The sequence below is a fragment of the Ricinus communis genome, chromosome 8 (genome assembly GCF_019578655.1).
Source record: "Ricinus communis isolate WT05 ecotype wild-type chromosome 8, ASM1957865v1, whole genome shotgun sequence".
Classification (NCBI taxonomy): Eukaryota; Viridiplantae; Streptophyta; class Magnoliopsida; order Malpighiales; family Euphorbiaceae; genus Ricinus; species Ricinus communis.
The window spans coordinates 8,161,981-8,175,856 of record NC_063263.1 but is presented as its reverse complement, the minus strand read 5'-3'; the positions used below and the strand labels follow the sequence as shown (position 1 = coordinate 8,175,856).

The following is a 13,876-nucleotide window of genomic DNA, read 5'->3' as shown; positions in this document are numbered from 1 at the left end:
AAAAATGAAAATTATCGAGAAAGAAATGAATGGTTGTCCAACACTACTTTAGGTTCATCATTGGTATTTCTGAAAATCTTATTAATATATTATTGCATCAATTCTTGACGCAAAACTTGTATGCTACATCGTGTGGACTTCTTGGGAGTGATTTACGGATATTGTTTGATAAAGTATGAGGCCAAACGAAGTTGGTCATTGGTTTAAAAAGGTAATCAAGAACCATTCACTTCTATGCTATTCAAGCAAGAAGTAAATCCAGACAGGAATGGAGATAATCTTATTCCAGTTCTTTTCTAAATTTTTTGGTGTTTTAGCGCTTATAGTTTTGGTACACTGCCAGGATCAGTCAGGTCTGTAATTCCAATCTTTCCATATCAGATAGTTTTATTTCACTGTATAACTACCTATCTAATACTGTACTCATCTTTCTTTCTCAGGTTTTATTAGCCTTGATTGTGGTTTGCCAGGAAATACTAGCTATTCTGATGCAACAACCACCCTAAATTTTATTTCAGATGCATCATACATTGAAATTGGTATAAGTAAGAGCTTAGCTCCTGAGTTTAGTACAAATAGCATTTTCCGACCGCTATGGTATGTAAGAAGCTTTCCCCAAGGCAGCAGAAATTGCTATAATGTCACACTTACCAAAGATACTGAATATTTGATCAGAGCTACTTTCATGTATGGAAATTATGATGGTATGAATCAGAGACCCTCTTTTGATTTGTATTTAGGACCTAACAAATGGGTCAGTGTACAAATTCTCAATGGATCCATTCCTGTGAGAAAGGAGATCATACATCATCCTAAACGGAAATACATACATGTCTGTCTTGTAAACACGAATTCCGGAACACCCTTCATATCAGCATTGGAACTAAGGCCTCTGAAGAATGGCACATATGTCTCCGAGTCTGGATCGCTGGCGCTGTTCGACCGGGCAGATATTAGTTCAATAACCAATCAGACAGTCAGGTGAGAAATTTTGTATCTCCAATTAATTCCAAGCAATCAGTATATATGTTAGAGAAAATTCTTGCCTAGACCATGGTCCATGATGGAATATCTTATGTGAATATGAATCCCATAATGGGCCATGATCTAGACAAGAATTTCCCATTGTGTTAGTAATTACTATTCTAGCTTTGATTAATATATGTTATATCGAAAATACTTCAGGTATCCAGATGATGTCTATGATCGTCGTTGGTCTCCATTTCATTTTGTCGAATGGACAGATATAAGTACCACAGAGACCATTGATTTAGGAAAAAGTAATAGTTACCAGCTACCATCAACTGTTATGAGAAGTGCAGGAACACCAAGAAACAGCAGTAGTCCCATGGAAGTAACCATAGCAGCTGAGGACCCTACTTTGAAATTTTATGCCTATTTTCACTTTGCAGAAATTGTAAAGCTTGATGCAAACCAGTCTCGTGAATTCAACATCACTTTGAATGGAGATATCTGGTATGGACCTATTACTCTTCATTACTTATATTCAACTACTGTTTCAAGTGGATATGCCATCTCTGGAGGAACATATGATTTTCAAATCTTTAAAGTTGGAGGTTCAACCCTGCCGCCCCTTCTCAACGCAGTTGAAGTTTATTACATAGTTGAACTCTTACAGTTAGAAACAAAGCAAGAAGATGGTATGTTTCCTCTATACTTTTAGATGTTTGTCTATTTCAGCATTTAATATGCAGAAGTTCAATTACTAATACTGTTTGTACATATGTATTTGAATATGGTAGTTTATGCTATGATTAAAATCAAGTCAACCTATAAAATAACAAGGAACTGGCAAGGAGATCCATGTGCTCCACAGGATTATGTGTGGGAAGGTCTTAAATGCAATTACAGTAATAGTGCATCACCTGTAATCATATCATTGTAAGTTTATGCCTTTTAAGTCGGCACTTCTCAATTATTTTATCTCCTTGTTATGACGAGTATTAGGAAATGTTGAATTAGGGACTTGTCTTCGAGCGGATTGACAGGGGACGTACCCCCTGTTTTCGCTAATCTGAAATCACTCGAATCTCTGTAAGTATTCTTATCCTCGAATGGAAACATGAATTCTCAGCATATTTTGATATGGAAATGAAATTCAAATTCCAATGTTTATTATAATGCCAGGGACTTATCTAACAATAGTTTAACGGGACCTGTGCCTGATTTTCTCTCTCAATTAAAATCCTTGAAAGTCTTGTAAGTTACTGGTGACTAAAGTGAGCACATAATTAATTTTCATAATGACTAATTATCCTCAGGAAAAGAATAATTCTATTTCATATGCCTTTGCAGAGACTTGACAGGAAACAAGCTCACAGGTATAATTCCAGATGATCTCTTCAAAAGATCTCAAAGTGGTTTACTGTTGCTAAGGTCCGGCTTCCAAGAATTTAATTCTCATCTAAACACATATATGCATCACGCTAATTTTCTTTTCATTTTCATTTTACAAAAGCTAATTAAATCACAAAATCAGACAAGATAATTAGGCATCAAGTTCAGTATTGTGGGGAGTCCACTATATACATTCACCATAGTAATGTTATATAATTCATTTTTATTTGTCTTTTTTTTTTTTGAATTAAATTTTATTTATCATTTTTATTTGTCTTAATTCTTATCCATTGATACAATATTTAAAACTTTTATAAAACTGCTCTATAATATTTTGAGATCAAGGAGCAGTCTTATAAAAATATTACATGACATATTAAAAAAATAAAAATAAAAATAAATAAAAAAAATATTTAGTATTATCTATATTGACCGACATTTATTTATTTAATGGAAGTCATTCTTTCATTCAATGGCTTTTTCGTTTTAAATTTACAAGAATGGCAAAGTATTGAGGTTGAATGTACACATGGATTAAATATATTATTTGAATGGCATCTATGCCTCAAGTTGACTTATGACTAAATTAAACCAAAACTCTGAAAATTAAATTTTTAACATTTTTTAATAACCTCAAATTTTCAATTGAGTGAACTATAATTATTATCAGTTCAAAAAAAAAAAAACTATATTCAATTGGATTTTCTAAAAGTAGTTTTCAAATTTTAATAAACTCTTACATTGTGTTTGGTTGAATTGAAATTCATATTTATAGAATTTATTTGTAAATTAAATTTTATGTGCTTTGAATGAAGTAAGAGTTAATCTAAAATTTTATATAATTAAATTTGTATGGAATTAGTTATAGTTAAATTAAATTATAACAAAATGAATTTCACGACATTAAGTCAATATATTTCATAATACTAAAATATTTATTTCAACTTTATCATTTCTATTTTACTTTTCTTTCATCTTTTTATCTTAAGTAAAATAAATTTTCTTATAAATTTCAACCAAATATAGTATTGAAAAACACAGTTGATAGTTAGTATATTCTAATAAACGTCAAACTTGTCTGTGATTAATTGTGGGAATGGATTATATAAATTAAAAGTTAGTGGGTTAAAAAGGATTGGACTTCTTCACCAGCACAGGTTGGCGAAAGAGTAAACATATTCAACACTTAATAAATTATATAAATTAATAATTACTGGGTTAAAAATAGATATAATTTGTGAAAAAATATGTTTATTTATCTAGGAGATATCAAAAGTCTTATAGAAATGGTATATATTTATAATTAAAATAATCAAACTAAATAATAGATAATATCTATGAGATATCAAAAGCCTTATAGAAAATGTTATACTTATAACTAAAATTATCAACTAGATAATAGATGGTACTTGAGAATTTAATCTAAACAAAAGATAATTATCTATAGACAATTTTTTTTATTTTTTTATAAATCCAAAATAGATAAAAACCCATTCCAAATAGTTTGGACATCTAACTAATTTTATTATCCACAATAATGAAATAAATATTAAACTAAGCTGGAAAAATAACCATAGAAGTAATCATAATATCAACTATCTTTTTGAAAATAGCTAATTTTGCTACATTGTTTTTATTTCGTCTAAACACAATTACTTCTATTTTGAACTCTTTTTTCTTTTCCTATCAATTCAAGTTTTGGCGGCAACCCAGAACTTTGTGCCTCAGTGTCATGCAGTAACAATAACAAGAAGAAGAAGAATAATAATAACTTCGTTGTTCCAGTTGTGGCGTCCATTGCTGCATTACTTGTCATTGTAGCTGCATTGACAATTATATGTTGCTGTAGAAGAAGAAAGCAGCAAGGTGAATGTTTAAGACAGGGCTATATGTATATATGCGTTAATGTTTCAGTGTTATTTAATTAATAAGTATATATATATTAAACTCATTAAAAACTTCAGTAGCAAGGAATGAGGAAGCTGATACCAAGGAAACATATGAACCTCGGGAGATGAGAAACCGACGATTCACTTACTCTGAGGTCCTGAAACTTACTAAGAATTTTGAGAGTGTCCTTGGTAGAGGAGGATTTGGAACAGTTTATTATGGCTACTTGGGTGATATTGAAGTAGCAGTAAAGGTGCTCTCCACTTCTTCTGTTCAAGGATACAAAGAGTTCGAGGCAGAGGTATATACATATATGGGTTTAGAAGGCATAGTCTTTATACAACAAATTAACTTTAAGCTGGGTAGCGTATATTAGATGCATATATTGAAATTTCTTCCTTTTTCTGGATGATGGTCATTTCCAATTACAGGTCAAACTTCTTTTGAGGGTTCATCACAAAAACTTGACTACCCTTGTCGGATACTGCGATGAAGGCGGAAACATGATTCTCATTTATGAATACATGGCTAATGGGAACCTAAGACAGCATCTTTCAGGTTCATTTTGTTTAGAAATGGCTAAAAGAACCGTCCAGTTCTTTTATGTATTTGTCTATTTATTTTTTAGCATAATTATTATTGTTGAAATTTGAACCCAATCCTGAAGAACTTTCATTCCTTGACCATTTTCAGAAATTGAAAAGCAACCACTGTATCATAAACCTAGATTCTTTTGTGAATGCAGGCGAACATCCAGACATCTTAAGCTGGGAGGGGAGATTAAAAATAGCCCTTGAGACAGCACAAGGTAAAAAGAATATCAATTCTATTAAATATCATATTCATTTTTTGCTTATGAGGAAAAAACAAAAAAAAAAAAGAAACAAGAAACTTTCAGCTTGTCTATATATCGCATTTCAAGGGGATTGATTTATTTTAAATCTGAATGTAGGACTGGAGTATCTTCATAATGGCTGCAAGCCACCAATTGTACACAGGGACGTGAAGACTGCAAATATTTTATTGGATGATAAGTTCCAAGCAAAATTAGCTGATTTTGGACTCTCTAGAATGTTTCCAGCTGAAGGTGGCACTCATGTGTCAACAATTGTTGCTGGCACTCCTGGATACCTTGATCCCGAGTGAGTACTTTCTGTTCTCGTCTATATGTAATTCTGCTACCAGCTGAAAGCTGACCGCCAATAGCTAATGGCAACTGCTGAACTAAACAAGTCTAAATATATGCGTAGCTAGAGAAGTTTTTCAATTGCACAGTTGGTTTATATTATCCAAAGTTCATGCCTGTATAAGTAAATTAAGCAAAAGAAAGAGAAAAAAGAAAAAGTAACGAAATGGTTTTGGCTTACAGGTACTATGTAAGAAACTGGTTAACTGAGAAAAGTGATGTGTATAGTTTTGGAGTTGTTCTTTTAGAGATCATCACGAGCCGATCTGTGATTTCTCAGACCAGTGAGAAGACCCATGTAAGCCAATGGGTTAAACCAATGCTTGAAAGAGGGGATATCAAGAACATTGTGGATTCAAGATTATGTGGAGATTTCGACACGAATACTGCATGGAAAGCTGCAGAACTGGCAATGGCGTGTGTATCTGCAACTTCTACTGAAAGGCCAAGTATGAGCCAAGTGGTGATGGAATTGAGCGAGTGTCTAAAAACAGAAATGGCTCGGACAAGGGAAGGGTACTGCAGTGCTCAGTCAAATAGTTCAGCTGAATTAATGTCTGTGAATGTGCTTAGTACCGTACTATCTCCCCGGTCAAGATAGTCATTCTTTTAAAAACATTGTTTCTTAATTTCTTTTGAGTGTCAGGTTTTTGGAAACGACTTAGATTGAGAAAATTCGTGTTCCTAGGTTCTCACCCGGACCTTTGTTAGTTCTTTTTCTTCTTCTTATTTTTCATTTTCCAAATAAAGAAACTCAAAAACTGATACTCAATGTTCGTTTGTCATGACTTTCTGATTCTCTACTTTTTCAGTTTTCTGAATATATTTCTTTACTGAAAGCATAATGTAATAATTTAAATAGGGATATCTAAACTTTTTTTTATATTAATCACTTAATTATAATTTTTTGTTCTCCAATTGAAAGATATTTTGTCAAATTCAAACTCAAGAATTATCACAAAAATATATTTAAAAATAATATATATTAAAATACAAAAATATAGATAATGCTATTCAGATAGTTGTATGCTGACACTAAATTATAAAATATTAACTCTATAAAAAAATTTAAATAAACCTAATTTATCACATTATCCATAAATAAATAAAATCAAATATTAATAAATAATATTATTTATCAGTAGTTGCATTTGTTCTTAACCTACTGTGTTAATTAGAATTCAATGTAAAAGTAAAAAAGAAAAGTGCTTGTATTTCATAGATACTTTTATAATTACTCCACTAACAAGTTGACTGTGACCTAACTAAAGTTAAATTCTAATGGTTTGATCCATCAAAATTCTAGCCTAATTTTTAGCATGTTATAAGAGTGTTAAAAAGCCATATTTCAATTATATATATTAATTTCTGAAACTTAAAATTTTTTTGGAATGTGTATCTAATTTTTGAGTCATAAGATTCTTATTTTGACATGTATCCTATTTTTGATACATAAAATTTAAAATTATGTGTAACTTTATAAATTTTTATATTAATTTATTGACTAATAAATTATATTTATAATTAAACACTTACTTGAATTCTAAAAAATAGTATATTAATTATATTTTAATATTATATTAACTAATAAATAATTTTCTTATTAAATAATGATACTAATTCTATTCTAAGAAATAATTTATTAATTATATTTTAATATTATATTAACTAATAAGTTATTAGATAATAATTTTAATTCTAGAAACTAACATCTTAAATTATATTTTAATATAATATTTAATAATAAATTACTTTTTTAATATATAATAAATTTTTAATCTTAAAAATAGTAATTGTAAAAAATGGAAGTTTATAAATAGAAGTAGACTTATTTAATCATAGACTCTTGTGTAAATAATTTAATTATCTAGCTTCCAGTTGACAATTAAGGAACAACTTGCATTCTTAAAGCTATAACGCAATTGACCAAGTCACTTACTATGTTTCACATATTTCATCAATTTCTTTAAATATGGACAATAAAAATACTATTCCTAAACCTATTAATAAAATTATAAAAATACTTATCATCATATATAATACATTTATAAAAAATTATATAATAATTATATTAAATTTCTTCTCTAAATTTCTTTTAGCTTATCCACCTTCTTAAGTTTATTATATAAGTCAGATACACTATTAAAATCTTCAGCTCTTTTGGACTTTGTTCTGATGTTTATCATCTTATTGATTACATCTCATTTTTTTCCATAAGAAAACCCTTATATTTATAAAACTAATAAAATTGAAAAAAGAATTTAAGAAATTACAAGTTTTATTTTTTGAAGATCCAATTAAGAAATTCTAACAAGATTTGCATTTAGCTTCTTAAATATCCAAAACTTTAGTTATTCTATCATGAACTAATATGATCTAATAAATTCATATCACATGAATATAAAAAATTGAATCTTTTATCCAAATTTTTAACTAATAATTGGTATACTTCGAATATATAATAAATATCTATTACCATCATTATAATAACTAAAATTAAAATAATATCGACAAAGCAAAGAAAAGAATAGAAAGTATAATAGCGAGTTTCGGTATTAGTACTCACAGCTAAAATTATCTCTTGGTCTCCTTGTCCCATTCTTCCATTTATTTTTTTTTCTTACCTTTTTAATTTCTCAACTCTTAAATTAATTGTACATATATTTTTCTTTCTCTCTATTGTAAACTATTACAAATAATTATAAAAGAAAAAAAAAAAAAGAGCAAACTTCCAGTCAACTGAATATCTAAAAAAGTGATCTTGATCTTTATCTCTTCTCTAGACTATCATCATCAATGATAATGGTGATGCTCAATTATAAAAAGAATTTAAAGCAAATTGGAGGAAAAAAAAAAACAACAAGAGAGAGAGAGAAACAATAAAAAATAGAGATGAGAAATTTGCAAAATAGAAACAGCGAAGAATAAAAATAAAATATAAAAAATTAGAAGGCGTAAAAAGGAACACGGAGGAATTCATTTAATAAAATGAATTCTTTAATAAAATATTAGAAAAAATAAAATAGAAATGATATAATTGAAAGAGATATTTTGATGTTGTGAAATATATTGATAAATTAATATGAAATTCATTTAAAAATTTCATCTATTTTATTAGAATTTAGTTTAGTTATAATCAATTTCATATAAATTTGATTATGTAGAGCTCTAAATTAACTTTCACTTTATTCAAATCATATAAACTTTGAATTTATAAATAAATTTTATAAATATTAATCAAAAGTAAATATTAAATAGCAATTAATCTCTCCAAAGCTCTAAGACTAATTATGGGTATAAACATCTTACAAGGTTTCTTTTTCACTTTTTTTTGTATTTTAGCTCCTCTAGTTCTGATTCATGCTCAAGAACAATCAGGTTTATACGTACATCTAGATCTGTCTTTTTAATTAATTTTAAGTCTTTATTTGGTAGCAGGGAAACTTATTTAGCAGTTCTTGCTTTCTTTACCAATTTCAGACTTCGTGAACATAGATTGTGGTTTATCAGCAAACACAAGCTATTCAGACGAGACAACTGGTCTAGATTGCATTTCAGATGCAACATTCATCGACGCCGGTATAGCTACGAGCATAGCACCTGGAGAGCAATGTAGAAAAGCGACAACTATGGCCTCCTAGGAGCTTTCCTGAAGGTGACAAGAATTGCTAAAACGTCACACTTACCAAAGACACTAAATATTTGATCAGAACTACTTTCATGTACGGAAATTATGATGGGCTGAATCAGCTCCCGAAATTTGATCTGTATATAGGACCTAATAGATGGGTTACAGTGCAATTCTTGAATGAAATCGGTTCCTGTTATCCAGGAGATCATACATGTTCCAATGTTGAACTATATATATGTTTGTCTTGTGAAAACTGAATCCACTACGCCTTTCATTTCAGCACTAGAATTGAGGCCTTTGAGAAATACTACATGTGTAACACAATCTGGGTCTCTTGCACTCTTCACTCGATTGGATGTTGGTTCGTTAACCAATAAAACAGTCAGGTAAAGCCACATATCTTCAATTTCTTTCCAAAAATAAAAGGCAAGTATTACTCTTCAAGCTTAATTGTCAAGCCAATGCTGCTTCAGGTATCCAGATTATGTCTATGACCGGCTCTGGTTTCCGGGACTCTTCTTCAACTCGAAGTGGACGGATATAAGTACCCTACAGACTGTTGAAAATCACCGAGATTTCCTGCCACCATCAACTGTTATGAGGAGTGCAAGCAGACCAAAAAATACTAGTGAGCCAATGGAATTGATCATAGAGGCGGATGACGCTTCTCTCCAATTTCATTTGTACTTCTACTTCGCTGAATTGGAGAAGCACGAACCCAATCAATCCCGTGAGTTCAACATTTCTTTGAATGGAAATCTTTTCTTCGAGACCTGTTACTCCTGAATACCTGTATACATCCGTTATTTATGGTACAATAGCCTTGCCTGGAGGACGAAATTCGTTTTCAATTTTCAGAACTGAAGATTCAGCTCTTCCACCCCTTCTCAACGCTATTGAAGTCTACTATGTAGTTGAACTCTTGCAATCGCTAACGGAACAAGAAGATGGTATGTTCCTTATATCTTATGTCTTTTCTTTTTTTTTTTAAAAGTATCAGAAGCGTATCAGCTTATCATTGGTTAATTTGGATACTGTTAGTATTTGTATGCATGTGAACAATAGTGGATGCTATTATAAAAATCAAGTCAACCTATGGAATAAGAAGAAATTGGCAAGGAGATCCATGTGCTCCCCAAGCATTTATGTGGAAGGGTCTGAATTGCAGCAGAAATAGCAATAATCCACCTAAAATCACATTCTTGTAAGCTTTTGTCGTTAAGCAAGGATAGGATTTTTTCTATTAAGGTTAGGTAACCTCTGTGTCAGGAGTATTTAATTAATGAAACATAATTCAACAATTAATTAGTTATTTATCCTCAAGTGGATTAACTGGCGCGATTCCTCGAGACATAGCCAATTTGAAATAACTACAGTATCTGTAAGTATCTTAATCTTGCTAAACTTTGATAAGGAATAAAATTTTTGCTAAACAACTTCTACTAAACTAACAGGGACTTATCAAACAATAATTTGAGTGGATCAGTACCTGATTTTCTATCTCAATTGTCTTCCTTGAAAGCGTTGTAAGTAACCTGCGATTAAGACTGAAAGTGAAAATTTTCCCGGTAACATCTAAACAGCATTATCATCTTTGATATGTCTCTGCAGAAACTTATCAAGAAATAAGCTCACAGGTATAATTCCAGTTGACCTCTTCGAAAGGTGGCAAGATGGTTCGCTACTATTAAGGTTCGATTTTATGACATGATACTTCCATTTACAAGATACATGACAAATTTGTGAGTAAATCACATAATCTAAGAGATTTAGCTAATTCAAAATCAGGATTTTCTGAGTATTCATAGAATTTAATGGTTTACATTTGTACACGTGCAAGCTAAAATATATTTGGATTTATTTATTTCACATGGAAGATTAGCATGCAGCTAGCATATGAAGATTGTTTTAACAAAATTTCTTCTGCTTGTTGTCTTTCTTTCATCGAATTTAGTGTCAGCGAAAATCCAGAACTTTGTCCATCAGCTTCATGCATTAGAAAGAAAAAAAAATTTGTTGCTCCCACAGTGGGATCGGTTGCCGCATTTTTTGTCTGTGCAGCTGCTTTGGCAATCATACTCTGGAGCCTAATAAGAAGGAAACAAAAAGGTATATTATCAACTCCCAAATAGAACATAATAGTTTGGAGAAAATTATTTAAAAACAAAATCAAACCTTTAGTATTATTTCTGTGGGTGCTTGCCACTCCTCGATGGCTCTGATGCCCATCCAATGCCCTCTTCCTAGGATCTCCGTCTGTTCAAAGGAGCATTTCTCTTTTGTGTCAATTATATAACAATCTTTGGCATTAATGACATTGATGTGGTTAAAAACTTTCTGTATGTATATAATTAATTGAGAAATCGCCCATATATTCATCACTGCGAGAAGTACTGCATGAATCGTCAGCCTCCAAGAATCGGAAATTCAAGTACTCTGACACTCGTATAACTGTCAACAACTTTGAGAAGGTGCTTGGTAAGGGAGGATTTGGAATAGTGTACCATGGCTACTTACATGGCAATGAAGTAGCTGTGAACATGCTCTCTCAATCATCAGCCCAAGGGTATAGACAGTTTCAAGCAGAGGTAAATGCCTTAATTACTTAGTTCACTATATAAATATAATGTAAACATCAACTTAAGTAAGACATCCTACACGCTAGCGGTAGGTGAATTTCTCAATTTGGGCAAACACTATTTCTTCAAATGTCATTGTTTTAATTTTCAGGCTGAGAATTCACCCCCTATATTAAACATTAAGAAAGCGTTTCTGATTCCAGGTAAAACTTCTGTTGAGAGTTCATCATGGAAACTTGACAACCCTTGTTGGATACTGTGATGAAAAAGCCAGAAAGGGGCTAATCTATGAATTCATGGCAAATGGAAACTTAGAAGAGCACTTATCAGGTTTAGTTTTACTACACTTATAAAATATAGATGCAAAATCTGACAGCTTTCTTATATTTAGTTATATGATCCAAATTTTTCAAATCAATCAAATTGTATATTGACGAGTAAGATGCTGTGTGTTGATGTAGGTAACAATAACAATAAATTGAGTTGGGAAGAAAGAGTTAGAATAGCACTCGAGGCAGCACAAGGTTGGCAATCAGATGACTTAGTTTCCATTTTGCTTCTCTTTTCTTCTATCTGTCTAGGAGCGAAAATAATCATATTAATCAAAATTTTGTAGGATTGGAGTATCTGGATAATGGCTGTAAGCCACCAATAGTACATAGAGATGTGAAGACCGCAAACATCCTACTAAATGATAAACTGCAAGCCAGAATTGCTGATTTTGGTCTTTCTAAAAGTTCTCAAATTGAAGAATGCACTCATGTTTCCACAGGTGTTGCTGGCACTTTTGGGTACCTTGACCCTGAGTGAGTAGTTCTCTTCCTCTTAAATAAATTCGTCCGATTGCACTCATGGTGCAATGGATCACAATAATTGGATATGGGCATTGATTAAGTCCCTAGTTGCTTTTTGCTTGCAGATATTATGAATCAGAAAGGTTGATTACAAAAAGTGATGTGTTTAGCTTTGGAGTTGTTCTTCTGGAGATAATCACAGGCAAACCTGCAATTGCTAGAAATAACGAGAGGACTCATATAAGTCAATGGTTAGTTCTATGCTTGCAAATGGAGACATCAGAAATGTAGTGGATCCTAGACTAGAAGGAGATTTCCACATTAACTGTGTCTGGAAAGCTGTGAAAATTGCTATGGCATGTGTTTCATTAACTTCGCAGGAAGGCCAACCGTGCATCAAGTTGTCACCGAATTGAATGAGTGCTTAGCATCAGAATTAGCTCGAAAAATAGAGGGGCATGGGGATGAAACTAAAGATCCTGATGAAATTATCACTGTGAATCTGCTAACAGATTCATCCCCCACTAGCAAGATAGGTTTTTTTTTTTCTTTCTTTTTTTTCTTTTTTTGGCTCCCTTTCTGTGAGGGCCATGAGATTACATGTGAGCTCGTATGTCACATCTAAATCAGGGTGAATATATGATTTGGAAGTTGTAAGCTCTTACATATGCTTGTGAACGAGAAATCTTCATTTTTAATTCAACAAGAACGTAAATTTTGGGATTGTTATTGTTATGGAGCGTTAAGAAATTAGATTTGGAAATTTATTTTTTTAATAAATGGATTTTTAAATTTTTGCAAACTACTTTTTTAATTTAATTCTGAAAAGAAGCATCAATTTACTTGTTTATCACAATTTCAGTCCTTTAAAAAATGAAATTGAACTGATAAATTCTGAATTGGTAAACAGACAAATTAATATCTAGAAAATGTCCCAAATCTTCTTATACTTCCAGATTTTTATTTTAATGAAAAGAGTAGCAAATGCTGTGTATTTACCAGACGTCATGTCGTCCTTGGAATGGGACAAAATAACTCATGATGATGTTGCTTACTACCGCGTATGAATCAATATCATTCCTTCTTGTTTACTTATTCTTTTCCTCTCAAATATATATATAAATATATATATTTTTTCAAAATTAAGATTTTTAATATATATATTTAATATTTAATAATAAATTTTTTATTGATATGTGTACTTATTTTTAACATATAAAATTTATGTGTAATTTTATAATATTTTTATTAATTTATTGATTATAAATTATATTTCTAATTAAACACTAAGTCTAATCCTAAAAGATAGTGTAATAATTATATTTTAATATTATATTAACTAATAGATAATTTTTAATCAGATAATAATACTAATTCTATCAAAAAAAATAATATATTAATTATATTTTAATATTTTATTAAATAATAAATTAGTTTT

At 30.7% G+C, this 13,876-nt stretch overlaps 1 protein-coding gene and 1 pseudogene across 1 annotated transcript; both read left to right on the top strand.

Moving 5' to 3' along the window:
- The first annotated feature begins 209 nt into the window (after window positions 1–209).
- LOC8281588 (LRR receptor-like serine/threonine-protein kinase IOS1) lies at window positions 210–6,230 on the top strand. The gene is made up of 13 exons (XM_025156811.2): window positions 210–353; window positions 441–981; window positions 1,186–1,661; window positions 1,764–1,902; window positions 1,984–2,055; window positions 2,149–2,220; window positions 2,317–2,397; window positions 4,055–4,224; window positions 4,323–4,549; window positions 4,680–4,806; window positions 4,994–5,056; window positions 5,201–5,390; window positions 5,618–6,230. Exons 1-13 carry the CDS (start codon window positions 269–271, stop codon window positions 6,033–6,035), a joined length of 2,661 nt encoding a protein of 886 aa, XP_025012579.2. The 5' UTR covers window positions 210–268; the 3' UTR covers window positions 6,036–6,230.
- Window positions 6,231–8,794: 2,564 nt separating this feature from the next.
- LOC8281586 lies at window positions 8,795–13,540 on the top strand (annotated as a pseudogene).
- Window positions 13,541–13,876: the final 336 nt, after the last annotated feature.

Bases quoted from the DNA above. Each gene is read 5' to 3' on its own strand.
- LOC8281588 (XM_025156811.2), top strand. From the start codon at position 269: ATGGAGATAATCTTATTCCAGTTCTTTTCTAAATTTTTTGGTGTTTTA. The intron at 982-1,185 runs GTGAGAAATTTT...AAAATACTTCAG, and splicing joins ATAACCAATCAGACAGTCAG to GTATCCAGATGATGTCTATG. The intron at 5,391-5,617 runs GTGAGTACTTTC...TTTGGCTTACAG, and splicing joins CCTGGATACCTTGATCCCGA to GTACTATGTAAGAAACTGGT.